This window comes from Furipterus horrens, unplaced genomic scaffold, assembly GCF_987537825.1.
Source record: "Furipterus horrens unplaced genomic scaffold, mFurHor1.1.pri manual_scaffold_2, whole genome shotgun sequence".
In the NCBI taxonomy this organism is placed as follows: Eukaryota; Metazoa; Chordata; class Mammalia; order Chiroptera; family Furipteridae; genus Furipterus; species Furipterus horrens.
This window is the reverse complement of record NW_028327172.1, coordinates 109,832,473-109,858,484: the sequence shown is the minus strand read 5'-3', so window position 1 is coordinate 109,858,484 and position 26,012 is coordinate 109,832,473. Positions and strand designations below refer to the sequence as shown.

The following is a 26,012-nucleotide window of genomic DNA, read 5'->3' as shown; positions in this document are numbered from 1 at the left end:
ATATTTGTACATCTATTAATACCCAGTACCTAGATATCACAAGAGAAGAATAAGGAGAGAAATTCAGTAAAATCTGCTTTGGTCCAGGTCAATGGAACTAGCAAAAGGCCCTTCCTGGATTATGGTACTAGCAATACAGTGTTGTTGTTTTTGTTTGTTTGTTTTTCTTGTCTTGTTTTGTGTGTGGGGGGGGGGTGGAAGTGAATAGTTGAATGAGGTAGCAAAGCCAACGACAGGTACTATAAATACTTTTAATTTATTTTGAAGTCACATGCACATACAAAAAAAAAAAAAAAACCTAAGAGGCAATTGCAGCAATGTGAGTCCTCTAAAGAAAAACTTATATGGTGATCATTTCTATAATTGTGTAAAGTTATAAATCTGGAAATGCGTTCTAAAGACTTGTGACACATCTCTTCCATAGAAATAAAGTTGACCTTAAAATACATAATTTATGTTCTCATTTCTTATTTATGTATGAGAAAAACCAAAGATGAAAGAATGAGAGTGATTTATACAATGCAAATTGTATTGATCAACCAGATTAGAATTTTTCTACTACTCCATGAGATCAAACACCTATTAACATACATAGTATCAAAACATAAATCTGATACATTTTTCATTCCCCACAGTATTTAATATGTCTTAGAATTCATTGTGAGCTCTCTTCATATATATGGTTAGCAGATATGGCAAGGAAAATATTAAAATAGCAGTATGAAAATCTTGCTTTAGTTCTCTCTCTGATTCACACTTGCAGTGTGTAGAAAAATTACTTAACCACTCTGGGCTCATCTATATATCAAAAACATTGAACTAGGAATAGATAATTTTCCCCTCTATAATTCTCTAGGTTTTCAAAAATATGTCATATGACTTTTTCTCTTTTACATATTATCTTAAGAGAACATTTGTCCTACTAAAAAGTAGCTTATAAAAAAATTTCATAAGTTAAAGTATAAAAATTATTTGCTCTTAGTTAACATCCCACAACTCAACAGACCAAAAAATAAATAAATAAAGTACAATGGCTTATAAAAATGAAAATTTAGGAAAAAGTTATGAAAATTGGTGGTTTATTTCAAGATTCTATTGTGAAAAAAGGAATTCTTTTCTACTAGTCTCTTCTAAAAGAACTGAGATTAATGTTGCAGGACAATTATAAAAATGAACCAGAAAAAGGAATACTGATCCTGTGTTTTAACCAAGTTATCTTCTAAAGACTCACCTTAAAAAATAATTATTAATTATTTAATTCCATTATTGCTATGCACAAGTTTAGCAACCAAAGATATAAACAAGAGCATTTTTAAAGTACCATTACTCTTCATCACAGTGTACAGTTTAAATAGGTTGTTTATTTATCTATAAATCCCTCTACCTACTAAGTGTTGGTAGTAGAAAGACAAGGTCACCAAAAATTTAAATTACTAAAAAAAAAAAAAAATCTTGCAAATGTGCCTAGTGGGAGGAAGTTCTAAGAACAGAATAGAGGATTTCAGTTTTTAGATTTCATTTATCTATTGGATGATCAATCCTTTTACCATTTGTTATTATCACCAAATAACTATATGCTTGCTGATGCTATTTGTTCAGTATCAGACTTTTAAATTCAAATGAACAAAAGCAAAAGGAGAGAGGGAGAGAGAATTGAAAACCATGAAGTTGTCACAAGGTCATACAGACTGGTAATGCATAATCAGTAATAATTATGTCATCAAATAGTTTGTCCTCATTTAGAATGTGGAACATAATCAAGCTGATATAAAACCCTCTGGACTATAGATTCTAATGGTATTACAGTAAAGATATGATCATAGAAAACTGGCAATCTTTGATTACACAATTGAGGTTTCTTCCTTTCCTATATTACTTCCTCCAAACATTAAAAAGAAACTGTTAATTCTTTCATGCTCTTGTTCAGGTGAATATTTCCCCTTTTTTGTTCAAACAGCTCATTTACAAAAAGAGCTCTACAGAACATTACTTTTACTTATAAAATTACCGGAGATCTTTCTAGATATTCCATGGGGAAGCAAATTAGCTACAGAGCTTCGTTACTTAGAATAGAGCATCAAAATAACTGGTCCAGAACACCCAATTAGTATCAGAAACCATCAAGCAAATAAGTTCTTTCTTATTTCTTGACAAATACCTAGTGGTCTTTATCTCAGAAAAATTAAAACTTCTTTTCTCTCTCAATTCTCTTTCAGTTCCACAAATACTTTCAATTCACAATAGTTCTTTTGAGAGAGATATTTCTTTCCAGAATTTAGTTGGCAGTACAATGTTTACACAATGCAATATGTAAACAGATTGTGATATTTTTTAAAATTGTCTTTGCTTTTCAAATCGTAGTCTCTAAAAAAGTTGTGAGGCACATATTTTTTCAGACTTTGTAATTACCTTCTACACATTGTATTATCTTCATTTCTTTACGTCTACACACTTTCAGTCCAAGTGGAATTTTTAAAAGGCATGGATATTTTAGAATGTCTTTGAACTTAATTTACAAAAATATATTAAATAGTTCTTTAGAACACAGTCACAAAATAAATAGGTCCTCAGTTTTACCTTCTCTCATTCCAGTCATTAAAACTATAAGTTGAGAAAGAAATATCATAGAGATTAAGTAAATAACATATTCTTCCTAATGTATATATATTTTACATTATTATTTCCCTCATATTCAGCTCTTATTTTGCAGATTGCTTCATGAATTCTAATATTAATTTAGATAGTTTTAAAATGTTTCTATAGAAAATTCATCAACATACTCATTACTTAAAGCCTCAATCCCCAGGATACTTCAGATTTTAAAGTGTAAATAACTGGATGTTTATATTAATCTAACTTTTTAAAGTGATGTTTACTTATTGAAAATTAAAATTCCTTCATATTATTTTCAGAAACAGTATTTAGTAACCTCTCTTATGTTCTTTTAATTAAAGTAATACTTTTTCTCTCACTTCATTTAATGAGAAGAAAAATCCACTAGACTACTAATCATTCTATCCATTCTGTTACTGAGGGGGTAAGCATTATTAAGTGTCAACAGTAACCAATGCTACTGATCAAAACATTCCAATAACATTTACCTGTATATTGTAAAGAACAACAATAATGAACAGTTTAGGAAAAAAAATAAAACACTTGTATTTATTTCCTTACCTGCTCAGTGTTTATGTTTCAAAAATTTCTTGCTAAACTTTACAACATAATATATCTTGTCTGTCTTTCCCTCTGCCAAATCCTCTTTAAGTTTGTAATGAAGCAAATACTTCATTTGATTAATTTTGTTTTAATATTTTTAATTTAAATATATTATCAATAAAATATAAAATAGACTAGCAACAAATAGTTTCATGAACAATGAGTGTCCAAAAAGTCCAAACAGTATTAGCATAATAGCATCAATAATAGAATTCTATTAGTCTAACATATTTCAATCAGAACCATCATTCATACAAATGATTATTTCAACAGAATAAAATAATTTGCATTTGTATGACTTTATACCTATGAAAATTTTTAATTCAATCAAGTATACAGAGAGAATGGGGGAAGGTGCCTTATTTTCATTAAATTTTAAAGAATAAAAAATGCATGGCTAGGGCAGTATGAGAGGATCCCAGACACAATCTTTGACTTGCATGTGATGTCTAAAAGTTTCTCTTCCAGCAATTCGTTTGTAATGAATACACCTGCAATGTCATCACAAGATGTTACCTTCAAGGTGGCATTTTTTTCAAAGAAGTAAAAAGTAAAAATTCAAATGGAGAAAGACTATTTTTTGCAATGTTTCATTTACATTCAAATAATCAAATGTAGTAAAGCTTTTATTGTAAATATTTATGACCCTTTCATATCCCATTTCAGTTAAAACAATAACTTACCCTACTCTATCCTTTCAGAAGTGAAATACAGGATTAAGACTTTTGAAGAAAAACAATGCAGCAAAGATGCAAAAACAATATCCATGATAAATGTCTTTTTACACAGCTAATTTTAATGCTATTTAAATTGAAGCAAAAACAAACACTAAAAAATGGGCTGCTGTTGAACCTTACCTTCTTGAACTGCTTGAAATGGGTTGTTGCCATCAACAAATGTCACTGAAAATGTGATTTTCTCAGTCTGTAAGATCTCCTCATTCTGGTTGAGGTCGCCAACTGCTGTGCGAAACACTTCATCGTCCTTTTTGGCAGATTCATCAAAAATTGCTCCTAGAAAGAAGGGAGTGTTGTCATTAAACAATAACATAAAGACTCTGTCATGCCCCCTGGAAATATCCCAAAGTGATTCATGTGTTTGAAAAATGTATGTTTTCACTCAGAGCATTCACTTTATGTATTACTGAAATACGCTGCACTGGAAGCAGTGTGATAGCTAAGCAGGGATGTAGTTACTTCTTCCAAAGGGACATGATGAATAGTACCTCAAAGTGTTATTGCAGGGAGAGCATTGGGAAGACAATTTAATAAGAACAAAAGCTTTGAAAAGGATAAAGTGGCTAATACATTGAATGTCTTATATCATTAGATCTTTAGAAATTCATAGCTTGGAAGTTTTTTTCTGAACAGTAGGAGATAAAGTCAGGAAACTTTCTGAGAGCCCAATTCATAAAATATAAAGTATGAACACTTCTATTATAATCCTAACTTATTTTTCATATTTCTTTTTATTTCCTTCCTTGCCTTTTTAAATTTATTTTTAAAACTATTTTATTTATTTGTTTTTAGAGAAATGGGAAAGGAGGGGGAGAAACATCAATGTGTGAGAGAAACAAGGATCGGTTGCCTCTCACACCCGCCCTAACTGGGGACCAGCCCACAACCCAGCATGCGCCCTGACTGGGAATCAAAGCAGAGGGATTTCACTTAGTGAGATGATGCCCAACCATTTGAGCCACGCTGGGTGACGGCTCCTTCAATTTTTTTTTAAACAAGGGTTTCAGTTTTATTAATAGTAAAGTCAATAATATTTGTAAAAAATTTGAAGACAAATTTCTCAACAGAGTTAATGAAGATATAGTTCCTAATAAACTAACACTAAATCCTAGTGGATAATCATGGCATTTTTCATTCATATATAATAATAATGATGATGAAGAGAGCTGTGACTACCTTACTTTTATTGTGTTTGTTAGCAGTGTGCTGGTTAAACACATTAGTTCTAAGAGTAAACTGATTTCAAATTCTGACTTGCCACTTATTGAGATAAGACTTTGTGCAAGGGATTCCAATTCTAAGCCCCACATTCAATAGCTGTCTAATAATAGTTTCTATCTGTATGGGTTATTAAATGTATTAATGCAAATTATCTATGCAAAATGTAAGTAAAATATGGTAACTAAAAAATTATCAGTAGCTGCTAGTGTCTTGTTTTTAAACACTGTGATCCAAATAGTGTTTATCATTTCCTATTAATTTTTCCATATTACAGTGTTTTACTTAATCCTTAAAATTATTGTGATATGTATATGTATACAACTACATATATATACAGCTACAAAATATTGGGTGATGGGTGCATGATGCAGTGTGCATATGATGTTTTGTTGAGTTAGACACTTGAAACCAGTATGAATTTGTTAACCAAGATCACTTCAATATACACAATTAAAAATATTAAGATTCAGTACAAGCAGTAGACTGAAAGTCCCACAGTAAGGGACAGAGCCCTTTCCATATTCTTGCTCTAAATCACTATGGGATACTGCCTTCCAGAATTATATCCATAGGAATAAATGATTTTTTGAGGATCCTGTTACAAATCTGGGAAATTCTTTTCCATTTAGCCATGCATGTTTTACTTGCATTTATTCTGACTCTAATAAGGAGGCACACATTTTCAAACTGTTTACTTTATAGTTATAAATATTTACCCCAAGGCACATTTTTCCTTTTTGAATAAACCCAATGAATTCCCTCCTGACCAAAAAAGACACACACCTCAGGGTAAATAACATGACAAAGGAGTGGCTATGTATACACATTACTACATACATATCCATAAAGACATAATGTATATTTATTGACTATAATATCCATTGTAGTCTATACATATAAAAACAAGATTGTGTGTACATGTCTTTTTTCATATATAAGTACACACATATATGAAGAAATATACACAGACCCTATATGCATACACAAATAAAGCAGACATATATCTACTAGTTGTGTTAATTTTCTACAACTGTTATTGAAGCCCCAAGCCTTCTGTAAAAGACAGATCATAACATTAAACATATGCAGTAGTCCCTCTCTATATTGCAGCTCACTTATCGCAGCCTCACTGTATCATGGAATTTTTAAAAATATTGTATTTACAGTAGTCCCTCTCTATATCGCGGTTCACTTATCGTGGCCTCACTGTATTGCGGGATTTTTTTAAATATTATATTTAATTATTTATTGTGGATTTTTTGCTATATTGCAGGATTTTGTGGTACTGTACACATATGTTGTTAAAGTTACGTAGGTTTAAGAGTGTAGAATATGTTTAAGAACATAAATAGTGTTTATAAAAGTGTGGAAAATGTTAATAAGGGACTGGGAATAGTTTATAAGTGTGTGGGAAGGGTTTCTAAAGCCTTAAAAAATATATAAATACTAAAATAAATGTAAGGTTCCTACTTTGCGGATTTTCACCTATCGCAGGGGCGTCTAGACCGTAATACCTGCGATAAGTGAGGGAATACTGTAATTAAGAGTTAAGATCTGATAAAGCAAGGGTAAAAATAATGTCCATTTCTGACAAGTGTGGCAGGTTACCTTTGACCTCTCTACTCGAAAATGGTCTCACCCCGAGAAGGCAAGGATTAATTTTTGCTACAGAAGACACAATGTCCATGTGAACTTGGCTTTCTCCTATCATTACTCTTCTGTGTTTGCCGGATAGTATTGACTACTTTGACCTGCCTCTCTAACACTTTACTTTTTGTTTCTTATCTAATTTGAATACCTGCCCATGACTAAGAGCACCAGAAAAGAAGAACTTCTAAAAACTGACATAAATTATGTACTCCTCAATTATATTATATAACTATTAACCAGAATATTAACATTTTGATACAGTCAAATATACATAACAGACATTAGAATTTTACCTATTTTGTAAATAAGTAATATAGAAAAGCTACTTTAGAAACTAAGATTTTGGAAGAATATTTAGGCAATAAATATTAGACTTATCATGCTAATCTTAATCCACCTTCATGAAGACTCCTTTTAATTTGTGGTGATTCTTATCAGACTCTAGATAAATGATTACATTGAAATGTAATATATTACTTTCAGATAAACAAACTTCTTTAGCAGTTTGTAGGAAGTGTGATATAAATGTAAAATGAGTTCATTTTAAAACAAATAATCTAAATGTCTATTCACAAGAAGTTATCTATGTTAATATAGAGGTCCTTCACTTGTCAAGGCTTCTAAATAGATCTTTTAAGAGACTTTCTAATCATCCTTGTTTTATGAAGGGTTATGTTACTGACTTCTGGTGAATATTGGTAATACGCTTTTAATGAAAGCATTTTACTAATACTTGACAGAACACTTAAAATTGCCTTAAACTTGGCTTAATAAACAGTCAAAACTTGTAAAAATGATAGCAAATTAGTCAATTCTGTGCTGAATTAAGATACAATGAAAGGAAATACACAATAGAAGCAGTTGGTCTTTCTGCAAAGATAAGGAAGTACACAGAACAAAGCCCATCTTACTTCACACCACATAACTGAAGAGCAGGAAATCCCAGCCAACATTTCAAATACAGTTATTTACTTCTTTCTTCAGCTATAAAAATCTCATCTTAAAACTGGCTATGTACCAAAAGTATATGTGCAGCATCTCGTATTAAACACAAGTACTCTGAAAACAATCCAGTAAATTATGTCTATAATCCATTTACATTCTGCATTGGCCACACATGTAACGGAAGAACTAAGCAACAAGGAAGAAAAGGAACATCTCCTAAATATTCCTATTACACCAATTTGTTTCTATCATTTCCATTATTAAGGGATGATGATCTGCTTATTCAATGGGAGGGAAAGAAAGGTTTTACTTATCCTTATACAAAGAGTTCCATGTACAGGTGGGTATACATACATGTTCTTAAATGCAAACTGTATCATGTGTACTTATCTTCTTATATATTTTAGAAAGGAAATAATTATAATTTATAGTAATATTAAAACATGGTGATGTTTTATATTTTTATTGTCGTGAAGAGTTATGTGCATAGGTCAATGTTTTATACCATAAAAATACTTAACACAAATTTAAATTTGAATATATACTTGCAAAATAAAACTTTTAGAAGAATTTACTAACCTAACCAATTCAATAACTTTCAAAATCATTCTAAGCTTTTCTACCTCCAGGTCTTTTTTTATAATGTTTCCTCCACGATGGATGTATTCCTTGTCTCTTAACAAAATATAATTTCCTAGGCCATAGAAACTATTTTTATGCTTACAGTATCTGTAAGAGATCCTGAATATATTAGTTTCTCAAGAAATAGTAACTGATTAAATTTTCCTTATATATAGTTAGGCATGATTTTATAAAATAGAATACTTAAATTCAAATACATGATTAAAATGTAAGTTGGTACTATATCTAAATTAAAATAAAAGTAGACTTGCAAATGTACTTGCCTGTGAATTTATAATCACAGGCATTATCATGACTCCCAAATACCCAAATTATTCAGCAAGGTATTAATCATACATTTATATTTTTAGTTTGAATGTGTAAATTTTATTTGTCTTATACATATAAGAAGAGTAGGCAACACTGTGTAGCTGGCAAGATAGGGATGGAAAAATAATGTGTTCATCAAGCACATAATTTCCTCTAAAAATAATGAGAAAGGTTTTGATATATGTCTTGAATAATTTTTTCTACATACAGTGTTGATAGAAAGACCTATATCAGTCCTTTATATAACTAACAGACCAAAGAATATTTAAAATTAATGATTCTAAAAATTGAAAACAATCACGTATCAACATGTCTACATTACCCTTGCACGATCAATTTAGAGTTAAAATATTATCATTTAAAATGATATATATGAAACATGACCCTGAAAAAACTTGGCTGATACTCAGATTGGCAATAAAATCAACAATAGCTAATCATTTTACAGTCAGAGTTCAAACTTTACTCATTTAATTGTTCCATATGTGTGTAAATAGTCTTTAAAAAAATAAATTTTCCAAAGTTGCTATCTACAGAGAAACTTTACTTGTCTTTGAAGTAGCACAGTTGATTCTCTTGTCTTGTCTCTCTGTGCCTTTGATCCTCTTCTCTTCTTTTCTCTTTCATTTTATGCATTAATGCATACACACATCCATCCATTCATCCAATCAACCATCTCCCGACACATTGTTTTGAACAAATGATTTGCTGAGAGGACAATTAATATCTATTACATGTAACATCAGTCCATAGCAAAATTAAGATACCTCCTTCAAATTATAATGGAAATAGTCAATTTCAGACATTATAATCTCATAACTCATAGAAATTTTAAATAATGTATACACAATTTCATACTTCAGATAGTGTAGGAACAGATTTGAACAAAATCGTATAACCAAAATTTAGAAGGGGTACAGTAAATATTTAGGTTTTCTGGATTCAAGTTTGGTGCTATTTTTTCCAGACTAGGCTTTTTTCCAAGCACTTACTTTATAGAGAAAATATATATAACATTATGTCACATATGAGTATATGTATATATATTATATATATAATACATTATGGTATCCATATATATGTACTTACATGCACATAATCACACTCACATACAGAGTCGTTCCTCAGTATTCATGAAGGGTTGTCTTCAGAGCCAACATGTATATCAAAACCCACAGATGCTAAAGCCCCTATACAAAATGTCATAGTTTTTGCATATAAGCTATATACTAGGTCTGTCCAGAAAAAGTCCAGCCATTGCTAATATAACAAAAATGGTTTGCGCGACATCAATGTAACCTGGCAGCCAAGGAGAGTGGGCTGGAATGAACATGTGTGTACAATGACGACTTCACTCTACTAGTCAGTGGGAGCAGTAGATGCCATTGAATGCATATGTGTACTATGTTGCTGTCACATACAAAATGACTGAGCAGCTAAAGCAACAAATCTGCATCAAATGTTGCATTAAGCTTGAACATTCCTCTGTGAAAACTATTCAGACGATTCAGAAGGCCACAGCTATGGGCAACTGGTGACTGGCAGCTTCACCACGACAATGAACCCACTCAAGCATCACATCTCCTGTAGTTTTTTGGCAAAATGTCAAATCACCCAGATGACTCAGCCACCCCCACCCCCCAGAGCCCAGATTGGGCATCCTGCAACAGCTGTCTTTTCCCAAAACTAAAACCACCTTTGAAAGGGAAGAGATTTCAGACCATCAGTAAGATTCAGGAAAATATGATGGGGCAGCTGATGGCGACTGGGAGAACTGTGTGAGGTCCCAAGGTGCCTACTTTCAAGGGGATTGAGTCATCATTGTCTTGTGTACAATATTGCTTGTATCTTGTATCTTCTTCAATAAATGTCTTTATTTTTCATATCACATGGCTGGACACCTTCTAAACAGACATCATACATCCTCTCACATACTTTAAATAAGCTCTAGATTACATGTAATACCTTCTACAATATAAATAGATGCAATTGGTTGTTAAACAATATTGTTTAGAGAATAATGAGAAGAAAAAAATGTCTATAAATGTTCAGTACAGATGGAATCATTGGAGGCCTAACTACATAGCACATTTCAGATACAACACATATTTTTGACTATTTTGATCTGCATTTGGTAGAATCCATGGGTCTAGAACCTGTGGATATGGAGGGCTGGCTGCATATTTAATAACTAGCACCATGTCTGGAGATTAGCAAATCAAATTAATTTAGCAGAAGCCATGAAGTATTTGAAAATGAAAACTCATAATAAAAACATGAACATTAGAACTTTTTACTTAAAATGTATTCCCTTTGCCTTGGAGGATTCAACAATTTAGCTTGGGTTGTTATAATACAAAAAAAGAAAGAAAGAACTGTTATGGCACAATTTATAGATCACAGTAGGATCAACAGTTCTGCAGATCTATACAGAAGTGTTAAATCATCATATACCCTCACTGTTTTAGATGCTACTATTCACAAGCAGGTTTTTTGCATTTAATTCTAATGGTGCACCATGCATATACATTAGTTGTACTGTCCATAGATATCCAAATCAAAATATCTATAACATTTATTGTATCTACTCATAGTATTCACTCCAATATCAGTGGAAATTGTGCACACGTTTCAAAAGGAAGAGAAATAATCAAAGACATTATAAATTAGATTTCTCCTTTATTTCGTCTTGCACTTATATTGTTCTCAGTTCACTGAAGAAGAAATAGGTTCAACATGTCCAATACTAACATATAACAGGATAATTAGCAGAATTGTAACCAAATGAAATAACTATTTTCTATTTGTTCACAAGCACTCTAAGGAAGTAAACCGATATGATAACTTTAATTGATGGAAAGGAAATGCTGGAAATATGTCAAATTCATAGCAATTAGCAAATATTGTACTGAGTCAGAGGCAATTTTACTCTGTTGTGCTTCTCTCGAGTTTATGATCATTGAAATAACAACAGTGAAAGTAATTAACATTTATCAATAATAAGCACCGCACTAAGTTGTTCACTGCCATTATATCATTTATTTCGTATGAAATCCTTTGATAGAATTAAGGCTCAGATTAAATAACTTTCCCTAGACCCGAAGCTAGTAACTATGCCAAAATTCACAGCTCTCAATTTCAAAGCTAACTTTCTTTAAAAAACAAAACAAACTATGAGCTTAATATCGAGTAATATATTCATTATAATGAATTTCTATATTACAAAGTGATATGCATAGTTTGATTTTCACAATTATCAAAAAATTTTGTCTGTTAAAATTCTCAAAGACATATAATTACATAGCTGTAAATTTCTAAAATTTAATTTAAATGGCATTTTTGTGCATACTTGAGAACAATGTTATGTGAGTTCCAATCTTATGCACTTTGGTGTATTCTTAAATATGGAATTCAGAACAAATCTCGAGTCTTCTTTTCACTTTTAAGGAGTTAGAATTTTTTTTCACTTTACTGACTAATGATCCTAACAGAATGACAATGCCAGAGTCATTGACTTTCCATATTAAACACTTCTAACAATTTATGTGGGCTTGTAATATTCTAATTATAATCAGGTACAGAAGATAACTGGCTCATTATCTCAAATGCCTAATGCTTACTTAGCATTTTGTTCTCTAAGTACACTATAATATTGACTTCTATTACACCCACTATAGTTATCTAGTTTATAGACAAGCATGATTCTTGTTTTATAGATAGATAATCAATTTCAAAGAGGAAATGGCCAAGACCACAGAGGGAATTATTTATAATTTAGTGTAGAAAGATGTAATTGGAAGGAGATAAAGTTATACACAGGTCACTAAAATGATTAACAAAAATACTTGAAGGTATATTGTAATACACGAAATACATTCATATTGCCAATGTTTTTAAATTCTCATTTTTCCTCAATATATTATGATAAAATGACTTAAAATGAGCAATGACATTGTAATAAGTGAAATAAGCAAGAGCAAGTACAATAAGTTAAATCCTATATGAATTCACTTGGATGAAGTACTTAAGAGTGTCAGATCATCAGGGAAAAGTAGAACAGTGGCTGTCCTGGGGCAAAGGGAAGAGGAGAATGAAGATTATATCATTTTTTTAAAGTATATTTTATGGATTATGTTGTTACAGTAGTCCCAATTTTTTCCCCTTTGTTCCCCACTGCCAAGTACCCTCCTTCTCTCTAGTAATCTCACCCCCCTTAGTTCATGTCCATGGGTCATGCATATAAGTTCTTTGGCTTCACCCTTTCCTATATTATTATTAACATCCCCCTGTCTATTTTGTACCAACTGATTATGCTTCTTAATTCCTGTACCATTTCCCCATTCCTCTTCCTCCACCTTCCCAGCTGATAATCCTCCAAATGATCCCCATACCTATGATTCTGTTCCTATTCTGGTTTGCTTAGTTGGATTTTGTTTTTATTTCTTAGATTCAGTTGTTGATAGTTGTGAGTTTGTTGTCATTTTAGTGTTTATAGTTTTGATTTTCTTTTTCTTAAGTAAGTCCCTTTGAAATTTCATATAATAATGGCTTGGTGATGATGAGCTCCTTTAGCTTCACCTTGTCTGGGAAGCACTTCATCTGCCCTTCCATTCTAAATGATAGCTTTGCTGGATAAGAGTAATCCTGGTTGCAAGTTGCCTTTCATCACATTGAATACTGCTTGCCCATCCCTTTCTGCTTGCAAAGTATCCTCTGAGAAATTAGCTGATAGTCCTATAGGCACCCTTCTGTAGGTGACTCTCCACCTGTCTCTTGCTGCCCCAGGACTCTGTCTTTATCTTTCACCTTTGGAATATCAATCATGATGCGTCCTGGTGTGGTCCCCTCTGGGTCCAGCTAGCCTGGGACCCTCTGTGCTTCCTGACCCTGTATGTCCATCTCCTTCTCAAAATTTGGGAAGTTTTCCTCATTTTTTTTCAATTCTTGCTTCCTCATTCTGCACTGGTTGACTGGTTTTTTCTTCCTTATGTTCCAAGTTATTGATTTGACCCCGATTTCCTTCCCTTCACCATTGGTTTTGTGTAGATTTTCCTTTGTTTCACTTACCAGAGCCTTCACTTCTTCTCTTATGCATTTGCTGTACTCAAGCATATCTGTCAAGCCTGTGAGCATCTGTATCACCAGTGCTTTGAATTCTGTGTCTGTTAGGTTGTCTCTCTCCTCATCTGTTAGGTTGGCTATCTCCTTGTTGCTTAGTTCTCCCACTGGAACGTTGATCTCTGTCCCCTTTTGGGCCATACTTCTCTGTCTCTGATAGGCTCCTGTGTTTGTCTGCCTCTGCTTCCCAGGTAGAGCTGTCACTCCTGTTACATTATAAGGAGCAGAGCCTTAGGGATTCGTCAGTTCAGGGTGACCTGTTTCACCACGTTGTGGCACTGTATGTGGAGGAGGGGTCCAAGAGGGAACAATGCCACCAGCCCAACACTCGCCCCTTTTCCAGGCACCTCTCCCACTTCTGCACCAGACTGGCGCCCCTCTAGCTGCTGCCCTGGCCTTCGTTCCCAGGGTGGGTGGGTCTGCGGACATTCTAGAACCATGGAGGCCCTTTAAACAAGTGGACTCGGCTAAGACCAACAGTTTCTGCCTCCACCCCAACTCCTACTGGTCTGCACAGTCGGAAGCAATGAGGCTTGATTTTCTCTGGTGCTGGGACTGTGAGTTGTGAGGTCCAATGAGGAACGGGGAATGCTCTCCAGGTGTCCCTCCTGACTTTTTAAAATGTGTGACTGCGCTTTCCGCCAGTCCGTCGCTGTTGCCACCATACCACGTGCTCTCCGCCCTGGCTCCGCCCCTCCTACCTGTCTGGATGAGTATTTCTTCTTTATATCTTTGTTTGCTGGACTTCCATGTAGTTTGATTTTCTGGACCTTCTGGTTGTTTCTAGTTTTGAGGTAATTGTATTCCTTCTCAGTTGTGGAGGGAGATGCAGTGTGTCTGTCTACACCTCTATCTTGGCTGGAAGTCCAAGATTACATCATTTTAATTTTACAAGTTAAAAAGAGTTTTGGAAATGGATGTTGGTAATGGTAGTACAATGGTATGAATGTCTTTAACATTACCACACTATACACTTAATAGTGGTCCAAATGGTAAATTTTGTGTTACATGTACTTTACCACTATAAAAAATGGAAAAGCAAGGCATATTTAGCTCTTTAAATCCTCTTCCATATTTTTTATGTTGAATCTCTGAAGTAATCTAGAACTCTATGCCCTGTGTTTCAGTTCCATTCTCTATATCAGACATTTGATTGTATCAACGTCCTATTATTGTAAATTTAAATGCCATGACAAGAACAGAAGAAATGGTTTATAAAAAGAGTCTTTTGAAACATTGCACAGCAAGTAAAAATCTTCCTAAAGATTAAGTGATGCACTTTAAAAAAAAGAAAGTTGCTTCTTTAAAAGCATGTTAACTGAAAAACTTGCCAACCTTTTTATAAATCCAACAGATATAACTTTTTCCTCATTTTATATTTAAATTTTATTTTTCAGTTACAGTTTAAATTCAATTTTTGTATTTTTTAATTTTTGATTTATTTATTGTTTTTCTATTAGTTTTCCCACTCTCCTCCCATTGCTCCCCCCCCAACAAGCCCACCCCTTCTCCCACAGTTAATCCCCACCTCGTTATACATTTCCATGGGCTATTTATACTTGTTCCTTTACTAAACCCTTCCCCTACTTAGCCCCCTTTTCTCCCGCCCCTCCTCCCCCCCTGGTAACTGTTAGTCTGTTCCTTGTTTACATGCCTCTGGTTCAGTTTTGCTTGTTTGTTTGTGTTGTTCATTAGTTTCCAGTATTAGGTGATATCATATGGTATTTGTCTTTCGTTGCCTGGCTTATTTCGCTAAGCATAATTCTCTCTAGTTCCGTCCATGTTATCGCAAATGGTAGGAGTTCCTTCTTTCTTTCTGCTGCATAATATTCGCTTGTGTAAATGTACGACAGTTTTTGATACACTCATCTACAGATGGGCACTTAAGCTGTTTCTAGCACTTGAATGTACAACACAGTGGTTTGATAATAATATACCATTACTTTTTGCTCCATAAGGCACACATTTTTTCCCCAAAAGTGTGTGTGTGGGGGGATGTATGTGCATCTTATGGAGCAAATATTGCATCATAGACTGTGATGTGTATTACCTGACCTGTCAGCGGTGGCGACAGCTGTTAGGAGAGGAAGAGTTGGGCCCATATGAAACCCCTGGGGATGCTTAAATGTCCCACTTTACTGCTGAATCTCAGGGTGTCTGGTCAGTATAAAGATAGCAAAGAAGGTGATATCAGTGATTGTGAGCAACTGAGCTTCATAAATTCTGACACTAGCGATGATGAGTTCTTGGGGTTCCCAGAAATCTAGAAGAGTACTTGAACCTTAAAGTCTCTCCTCATTTGTTAATGACAGTTGTGATGGTTCTTAATACTTCTGTTGACTGCTGTTCACTTTACATGGTTGAAATATTATTCTGTTACATTTTATTAAATATTTTAGTACACTATTTGGTTCAGAATATTTTTTTCTGGTTTTCCTCCTCTAAACCTAGGTGTGTCTTATAGTCAGGTGCATCTTATGGAGTGAAAAATACAGAACTTCACAAAGTCTTCCCACCAATATTTCCAGTATATACTTGGTATCATACATAGTTATTACAATATTATTGAGTCTATTCCCTATTGTGTACTTTACATCCCTGTGACTATTTTGTAACTACCAGTTTGCATTTCTTAATCCCCTCACCTTTTTCACTGAGTCCCCAACCCTTCTGCTCTGGCAATCATCAAACTGTTCTCTGTATCTATGAGTCTGTTTCAATTTTGTTAATTTATTTTGTTCTTTAGATTTCACAGATAAGAGAATCATATGATATTTGTCTTTTTCTGACTGATTTCTATCACTTTGCATAATACCCTCTAGGTGTATCCATACTTTCATGGATGGCAAGATTTCATTGTTTTTAAATACCACCTTCAATTATCATTTTAAAAAGTGTGAGATCTGGTATGCAATACTATAAGTGAAATGACGTCAAAGAAATACCTATATGAAAAGAGTAGTGAGAATACTATGTTCTTTCAAGAGTCAAATATTTCTCACCCAAATAATACAGTTTAGGCTGTCTTCTATATAGCAAAAATTATTTGTATGCATAAGACAAAAATTAACTCTTCTTCTAGCAAAAAAACAAACAAACTTCAGAGTTGTAAAATATGGTCACCATTTCTAAAGAAAATCAATGCATCATGTTAAATACTTCAGGTGAAAAAACAGTACCCTTCTGATATAAACCTCAAACCTCATGGTTTTATTAACTATGAACTCATTTATAATTTTATCTTATTTATTATTTGAGCACATTGAACAAGAAAATCCAAGTTTTTATAGAAATCTACCAAAAGTTTTTTACTAATATGTCCTTTTTGCTGCTGTTTCATATATTGAATAAGAAACTGTGTAAAGGAGCAGCATATAGGTATTGCAAGGAGGTTGTCCTATAAAATATTTCATAAGCATTGAGAAAACAATGGTTTTATTAGAACTGCAGACTAGACTAGGCAACAATTAAAGGAGCATGGGTTTCTTTAGGAAAATAGCAATAGCTTTAGGTATTTATTATCTGGCAAAATGGTCTCAATATATTTCATCTATCAAGATCTGTGTCATAATCATGTTTTTGCAATCTGTAAGTTAAATGCTTATGGGAAATCAACTTTCATGCACTATTTTAAATAATAGCTTGCTAGACAATAAGTATTATAAAACTGGTCAAAGTTGTGTATACTTGCCACTTTGAATTTTATTCTTAAGAAAAAAGCAATAATATTTTTAGACTTCGAATTTCCTTTTAAGTAGCTCTCTTTATCCTTATTTTACAGATGAGGAAAGTGAGAATCAGAAGTTAGGTGAATTGTCCAATCACATAGATAAAAAAGTAAAAGAGCTGGGACCTAAATCTAGAAACTTCTGGATTCAAAACTTATAGTTTTTATAATAATAAACTTTATCTATGTTAAAAGCTCAATCCATTCTGCAAATAAAATATTTTGTTTCTAGATTAACATGTTCTGAAGTAAAGGACATTCAAACAGCATCTTTGATTTCTTAATATAATTCAATGACATGGTATGCAGTATATATCTTTTGAAGAAAAAAATCATCTGAAAAGAGCTGATAACTTAAATGACCTATGGGCCATATTAGAAGAGATTACAGAGAATACACTATGTTTCTGTATTAACCTCTAGAAAAATATGTAAAAAAGTCAAAATATGTCCAACACAAATGTTCATTTATGGTACTTGATAAAAAGCAATAACCACAGACCCTAAGTTAAAAAAAGAGTCGTTTGAAAAAATTCTAACACATTGCTGATATATGAAGATCCTTAGGTGAAATATATAAAGAAAACATGAATAAATTCTTACATACCCTCCATTATTATTTCATTTCTTAAGTCTTGAAATTAAACTGCAAATAAAGGGTGGGGCAAAAGTAGGTTTACAGATGTGAATACACAAAACACAGTTTATTATTTTATTATTATTTATTAATTACTGTATTATTTTCCATGTGAACAATTATAAACCTGCTTTTGTCCCACCCTATAAATTTTGGTTTCAATAAAAAGTAAATAAGTTTTTCTTCCATGGACATAATTTCCAAAACACATTGACAAAACATGTGTACTCTTATGTATGAATTCCTGTTCGTAGGTAAACAGATGACTGTTTGTTCTGTTGAGCTCTATAGGCATTTCAGGGATTTTACAAAATGTTCATGGTTTAATGGGGAAGGAATTTTAAAATACTTTCTGATAAAGAATTTGAACAAAATACGTACAATGAATATCATCTTTTGTGTTGTACAATTCCATGGGTTTTGACAAATGCATAATGACTTTGAAACAGGCTATCCCATCATGAGTCTCACTCCCTGCATCTTAAGTTACTGTCTAAAATGTATGTGTCTTTAACCAAGTATCGTATTTTCATTTTTTCCTTTTCTTTTCTTTTGACTAATGTCTTTCATACCTTTACACAGCAACTATTGTTCTACCAATAAGATTTTGCCAACCTTATTCCACGGTAATGTCATTCCATTAATATTTTCAACTCCGTTGTGGAAGATTACTGGCTTTGAATAAATCCTAGCTTTCTTTGGAGGATATTGCCCAACTGAAGATATATGTTTTCACATACCAGGACATACTAAAACCAGAAATCAGGAGTTAATATTGCTCAGCTTCTTAAAACAATGCAAACCATTACTCCTCCATAACAGAGAATAATTGTCTTTTCTGAAACCTTTGTCATGTGGTTATACAACCATGTTACCTGCCTTTTCATTGTCACTGACTACCCGTGCACCAGCCACCCAATTTTTTGAATAAAGTGGAACCTAGTTCAGAATCTTTCTCTTTATCCAAAGCCCTGCCATCATCCTGAGTGATACTGTTGATTGGTACATGTTGATGATTCATTATAACATATGTGTTGATAATTTATCTATAACACTAACAACACTAATATCCATTACTTCTACTTTCTTAATACCAATGTCCATTACTTCTACTAAATCCATGACCAATATCACTACTCCCTGACATTATGGGTATATGAGAATTCTTGAAATCCAGTATCTCACTCTCTACACAATCTCTCTAGAACCCTGAAGACTCATTCCATTGCATTTGCTCTTTAACCACATAAATACCTCCAACTCCCTAACCTACAGGTGAACAGAGATTCATTTTTATTGAAATAGTCATAATTGTCAGAGCAATAAAAGGTGAATCTAAAGATCTATTTTGTATGTTCTGTACCAGATACATATCAAACATAAACTAGGTAAGTGCCTGAATACATTAAAATGAAGCTTAAGAGAAGGAGATCTGAGTTAGAGACATATATTTGAATGTCATCAACATATCTTTGGAAATTAAAGACTGGAGACTGTATATAATCATTTAAGAAAAATGGAAATGGAGAAAAAAGGACCTGAATGAAACCCGAAGGTAAAACAGTCCTAATTAAAAGGTGATAAAAAATCAAGGATGGATTAGAAGGTACCATCATTGATATAGAAAAAAAAAATCAGAATGGCATTAGGGCTTCTAGCTAAGATGAAGGCCTGCACAGACATGCTGCATCTCCCTCCAAAACTAAGAAGGAATACAACCACCTCAAAATTAGATACAACAAGAAGTTCCAGAAAATCGAGCTGCACGGAAGTCCAACAACCAAAGATATAAAAAAGAAATACTCAACAAATTCAAGGAAACTGAAATTATATCAAGCATCTTCTCAGATCACAATGGCTTAAAACTGGAAACCAACCTCAAAAAAACAAAAACTCAAAAACATTCAAACTCATGGAGAATGAATAACATGATATTAAATAATGAATGGGTTAACAATGACATCAAGGAAGAAATCAAAAAGTTTCTGGAAACAAATGATAATGAGCACACAACAACCACATAACTATGGGATACAGCAAAAGCAGTCATGAGAGGAAAGTTCAGAGCAATACAGGCATACTTTAAAAAGATAGAAGAATCTCTAATAAAAAACCTAACTGTACGGCTACAAGAACTAGAGGAACAACAACAAACAAAGACTAGAGTGGGTGGGAGGAAGGAAATCATCAAGATCAGAGCAGAATTAAATGACATAGAGACTAAACAAACAATTCAAAAGATCAACAAAAGTAGAAGCTGGTTCCTTGAAACGATAAAAAAAAAAAATCGACAGCCTTTAACTAGGCTCATCAAGAAAAAGAGAGAGAAGACACAAATAAAATCAGAAATGAAAAAGGAGAAGTCACAACCAATATCACAGAAATGCAAAGGATTGTAAGAAATTATTACGAACAACTGTATTACAAGAAATTTGACAACCTAGATGAAATGGACAAATATCTGGAAACATATAATATTCCAAAACTGAATCAAGAGTAAGCCAAAAGCCTGAACAGACCAATAACAACTAGTGAAATTGAAGCAGTATTCAAAAACTCCTGGCACACAAAAGCTGTGGACCAGATGGCTTCACAGGTGAATTTCACAAAAACTTTAGGAAAGAACTAACAACTATGCCTCTCAGACTATTCCAAAAAAATCCAAGAAGAGGGAAGAGTCCCAAACTCGTTCTATGAAGCCAGTATTACCCTAATTTCAAAACCAGGTCACAACAAAACAAAGAAAGAAAACTAAAGGCTAATATCACTGATGAACAAAAATGCTAAATTCCTCAACAAAATATTCCTCAACAAAATATTGGCAAACCGCATCCTACAACACATTAGAAAGATCATACACCACGATCAAGTGAGATTCATCCCAGGAATGCAAGGACGGTTTAATATTCACAAATCATAAACATAATACACCACATAAACAACATAAAAGACAAAAACCACACGATCATATCAACAGATGAAGAAAAAGCATTTGATAACGTACAACACCCATTTATGATGAAAACTCTCAGCAAAATGGGAATATAGGGAGTATACCACAACATAATAAAGGCCATGTACGAGAAACCTGAAACCAACATCATACTCAATGGACAAAAACTGAAAGCATTCCCCCTGAGGTCAGGAACAAGACAAGGATGTCCACTCTCTCCACTTTTATTCAACATGGTCTTGGAAGTCTAGCCACAGCAATCAGACAAGAAAGAGAAATAAACGGGATCCAAATTAGAAAACAGGAAGTCAAAATGTCATTATTTGCAGACAGCATGATAGTGTACATAGGAAATCCTATAAACTCCATGAAAAACTACTCGAACTAATGAATGAATTTGGCAAAATAGCAGGGTACAAAATCAATATTCAGAAATTGAAGGCATTTCTTTATACCAACAATAACATATCAAAGATAGAAACTATAAAAAAATCCCATTTACCATAGCAAAAAGAAATATAAAGTACCTAGGAATAAACTTAATCAAGCAGGTAAAAGATCTGTACTCAGAAAACTACATAACACTGAAGAAAGAAATTAAGGAAAATACAAATAAACGGAAGCATATACCATGTTCATGGATGGGAAGAATCAACATAATTTAAATGTTCATACTACCCAAAGCAATTTAGAGATTCAATGTAATCCCTATTAAAATACCAATGACATATTTCACAGACTTAGAACAAATTCTTCAAAAATTTATATGTAACCAAAAAAGACCCCAAATTTTGAGGAAAAAAAAAAAAAACAGTAGGAGGAATCACAATACCAGACATAAAAATATACTACAAGGCCACAGTAATCTAAACAGTCTAGTACTGGAATAAAAAAAGACATATAGATCAATGGAATAGAATAGAGAGCCCAGAAATAAACCCAGGTCTATATGGTCAAATAATATTTGACAAAGAGGGAAGGAACATAAAATGGAGTTAAAAGAGCCTCTTCAACAAATGGTGCTGGGAAAAGTGGACAGTGACATGCAAAAAAAATGAAACTAGACCACCAACTTCCAACATACACCAGAATAAACTCAAGATAGATCAAAGACTTAAATGTAAGCAATGGCCCCATAAAAGTCCTAGAGGAAAACATAGGCAGGAAAATTTCAGATATCCCACGTAGCAACATTTTCACTGATACATCTCCTAAAGCAAATGAAATAAAGGAAAGAATAAACAAATGGGACTACATCAAACTAAAGAGTTTCTGCTCAGGAAAAGAAAACATTAGTAAGATCAAAAAGGAACCAACCATATGGGAAAGTATATTTGCCAATGATACCTCAGACAAGGGGTTGATCTCCAAAAGAACTTATATGACTCAACATCAAGAAGACAGACAACTCAATTAAAAAATGGGCAAAGAACCTGAACAAACACTTCTCCAAAGAGGACATACAGAGGGCCCATAGGCATATGAAAGAATGCTCAACATCACTAGCCATCATGGAGATGCAAATAAAAACCACAATGAGATACCACCTCATACCAGACAGAATCGCCATCATCAACAAATCAACAAACAACAAGTGCTGGCGAGGATGTGGAGAAACAGGAACCCTGCTGCACTGTTGGTGGGAATGCAGACTAGTGCAGCCACTATGGAAAACAGTATGGAATTACCTCAAAAAACTAAAAATGGAACTGCCTTTTGAACCAGCAATTCTATTGATAGGATTATATCCAAAGAATCCTGAAACACAAATTCTAAAGAACCTATGCACCCCTATGTTCATAGCAGCACTATTTACAATAGCAGAGTTCTGGAAACAACCTAAGTGTCCATCTGTAGATGAGTAGATGATAAAACTGTGGTACATTTACACAATGGAGTACTATGTAGAAAAAGAAAAAAGGAACTTCTACCATTTGCAACAACATGGATGGAACTAGAGAGAATTATGCTTAGCGAAATAAGCCAGGCAATGAAAGAAAAATACCTTATGCTATCACCTATTACAGAAAACTAATAAACAACACAAACAAATGAGTGAAATTGAACCAGAGATATGTAAAAATCGAATAAACTAACAGTGACAATGGGGGTAGGGGGAGGGAGATAAGGGGGTAAAAAGGGGAAGGGTATAGTCAAAGAACATGTATAAACGATCCATGGACATGGACAACTGGGTGGGTACTGACTGTGTGAGAAGGGGTGGGCAGGGTGCAGGGAAGCAATACGGGAAAAAGTGGGACAACTAGAACAGAAAAACAAACAAACAAAAGGTTTTAGTGGGGGAACAGAAAATGAAAGCAAAATAAATTAATAAATGAGCCAGCAAAACACCCTCCCCCCAAAAAAACCCTCATGTGTAGGAGAGTGAACAAAAGAAAATGTAAAGTATGGAAACGCAATTTTAGTGAACCTTAGAAGGATAAAGATTTTCCTTCACATTGTATATTTTTCTCCATACCTGATCCCTCCAGAATCTGGTATCCTGAAGAGGTAAGCAATGACATAAAGTTTTTTGCATAAAACTAATAAGACCCGTTGTTAATAGAGGTTTTGTTGACCATGACTTTGACAGGAATGTCATGACTAAAGGAGACAGACATACTTGGGCTCTGGTTGTTACCAAACAGCCCTGAGGAACTGGGATTGACTTTCGAAGGTAATAAAAGCCCACGAGAAAAAAGGAGACTGGTACCTTAGTTGGTTGTGTGGTCCATGGCAATATTTCCAGGGAAGGAACGAAGGTTGCTTTCCTGAAAGATATCTAGAAGGGACCTTAAAGCACAACTTAAAACCCAAAGGACTTGGAAAACACAGGTGTTTACAGGCAAGGCTGAATGGCAGGTATGTGGTTCAGCTCCTGTGCCCTGAGGGGCAGACTTAAAGTCACCCTGGAGGTTCCTTGTGTAAGTTCCAGCAAAGCAGACATAAAGATCATATGTGATCATTTGCTACTCTTGTTGTGTTTATGCAAACGAACAGGATAAATTGAAACTGGACTTAATGTGGTCCCTTTAATGACAAGAAGGGTAATCTTAAGGAGAAAAATCGCTATTTAAGGAAAACCATGATGCTCAGTGGTAGACTATAAAGTAGTGCAGCTAACTGTCTTTAAAGTTTATTTTCATTTAAAGTTTGTTTTCATTTGAAAGTTAAACTAGGTTTGTGACATCATCAAAGATGCTTAATTACAGGCAAGAAGAATATCAAATGCCTTGTAACTGTATGTCTTTCCAATAAGAGAGTCTTGCAGATATAGACTGGTTTGAGGGTTATGTTGTGTAAATTAACATGTGTTTTCTGTTTTCATAGGGCATAAGCTTATGATCTCATTATGTAAGTGATGAACGTACGTATAGGCCTCACTTAATCCTGTCTGCATCGCTGCCTCCTGAGACTCAATGGTTTGGCTGAACTAAGTGGCTGTATTGGTGAAGCATGGGGTGATCTGTGGGCTTCACTTTAAAACTGGTTTCTATTTTTTATCCTAAAGGCTTGGACAGAAAAGGCCCAGAGGTATGAGAAGGGAAAACCTAAAATATTCCCCTCAGCCCAAACTAAGAATAGTGGGAAAAAGGGTTTTGAACAGGTGTGACGTGCATTGCACACCTTCCTCCAAAGAGCCTTTTTTTCTTCTCCCCTAATATGGGACATTGAAAAATGAATACCTGCCTTTTGTCATATAGTGGTTATGGATTGAATGATGCCTTTTAACCCTGTTGCCAAATCTGTTGCCCTCAGAATATAACAAGAATGCCAGCCTATTAAACCAAGCATGCCATGGTCCAGGGACAGCCAACTGACCTGGAGTCTGCAAGATCCTTCCCCATGTGGAAAGGCCATTCTCCCCTCCACACCCCACTCTTATTAGGAATTTCTGGACCCAAGGGTAGGTAGGATGATGACCATGTCCAGTTTGAAGCAGCTAGAGGAGCACGAGACCTTCGACCATTGTCCTTTATAAGATTATGAAGAGATTTAAGTCTGAAAGGGGGGAAATTCTTATTTTTTAGTGCTATAAAAAATAATTAATTATTATTATTTTTAACGAAAAAGAATATAGGAAAAAGTGAGTCCAGGGAACTTGTATGCAAGACCCATGTATGTGGGCTGGGGTGGGGAGTAGGACTGCTGGGGGAGAGGAGGTGCTGGACAGAGCGTGCAAAGGGGGAAAGAGATTGAAACTATTGTAACAACATAATGTATAAAATATACAAAAAAGAAAAGAAGGAAAAAAGGTAAAGGAAAAAAAAGAAGAAATATTCATCCAGACAAGTAGGAGGGGGCGGAGGGGACACAATGTATTGGCGGCAGCAGCAGTGGCAGTAGCAGGCTGGCAGAAAGCACAGTCACACAGTTTAAAAAGTAGGGAAGGAAACCTGGGGAGCACTCCCAGCACCAGACCAGACTTCACAGCTCACAGTCCCAGCACCAGGGAAAATAAAGCCTCATTGCTTCTGACCGTGAAAACGAGTAGGGGTTAGGGCAGAGGCAGAAACTACCTCTCTCTCAGAAGAGTCTGCTTGTTTATAGGATGCCCATGGTCCTAAAACATCCGGAGACCCACCCAATCTGGGAACCATGGCCAGGGAGGTGCCAATCCCATAAACAAGTGGGAAAAGTGCCTGGAAAAGGGACAAGTGCTGAGCAAGCGGCATTGTTCCCTCTCTGACCCCTCCCCTGACACACAGATCCACAATGTGGTGAAATGGGTTGCCCTGTACTGATGAATACCTAAGCCTCCATCCCTTATGATGTAACAGGTATGGCAGCTCTACCTAAGACACAGAGGCAAACACAGGAGCCTGTCGAGATGAGAAGACAGAGAAGTATGGCCCA

At 34.3% G+C, this 26,012-nt stretch overlaps 1 protein-coding gene across 2 annotated transcripts in view; it reads right to left on the bottom strand.

The window, feature by feature from the left end:
- The window catches only part of LOC150019281 (glutamate receptor ionotropic, delta-2-like), a 344,641-nt gene that overhangs the window by 25,189 nt on the left and 293,440 nt on the right, over positions 1 to 26,012 (bottom strand). For both annotated transcript variants that reach the window (XM_090267949.1, XM_090267950.1), the window contains exon 2: positions 4,074 to 4,229. In XM_090267949.1, coding sequence (XP_090124075.1) covers positions 4,074 to 4,229 — 156 coding nt within the window. The remainder of the gene's footprint in view (positions 1 to 4,073; positions 4,230 to 26,012) is intronic.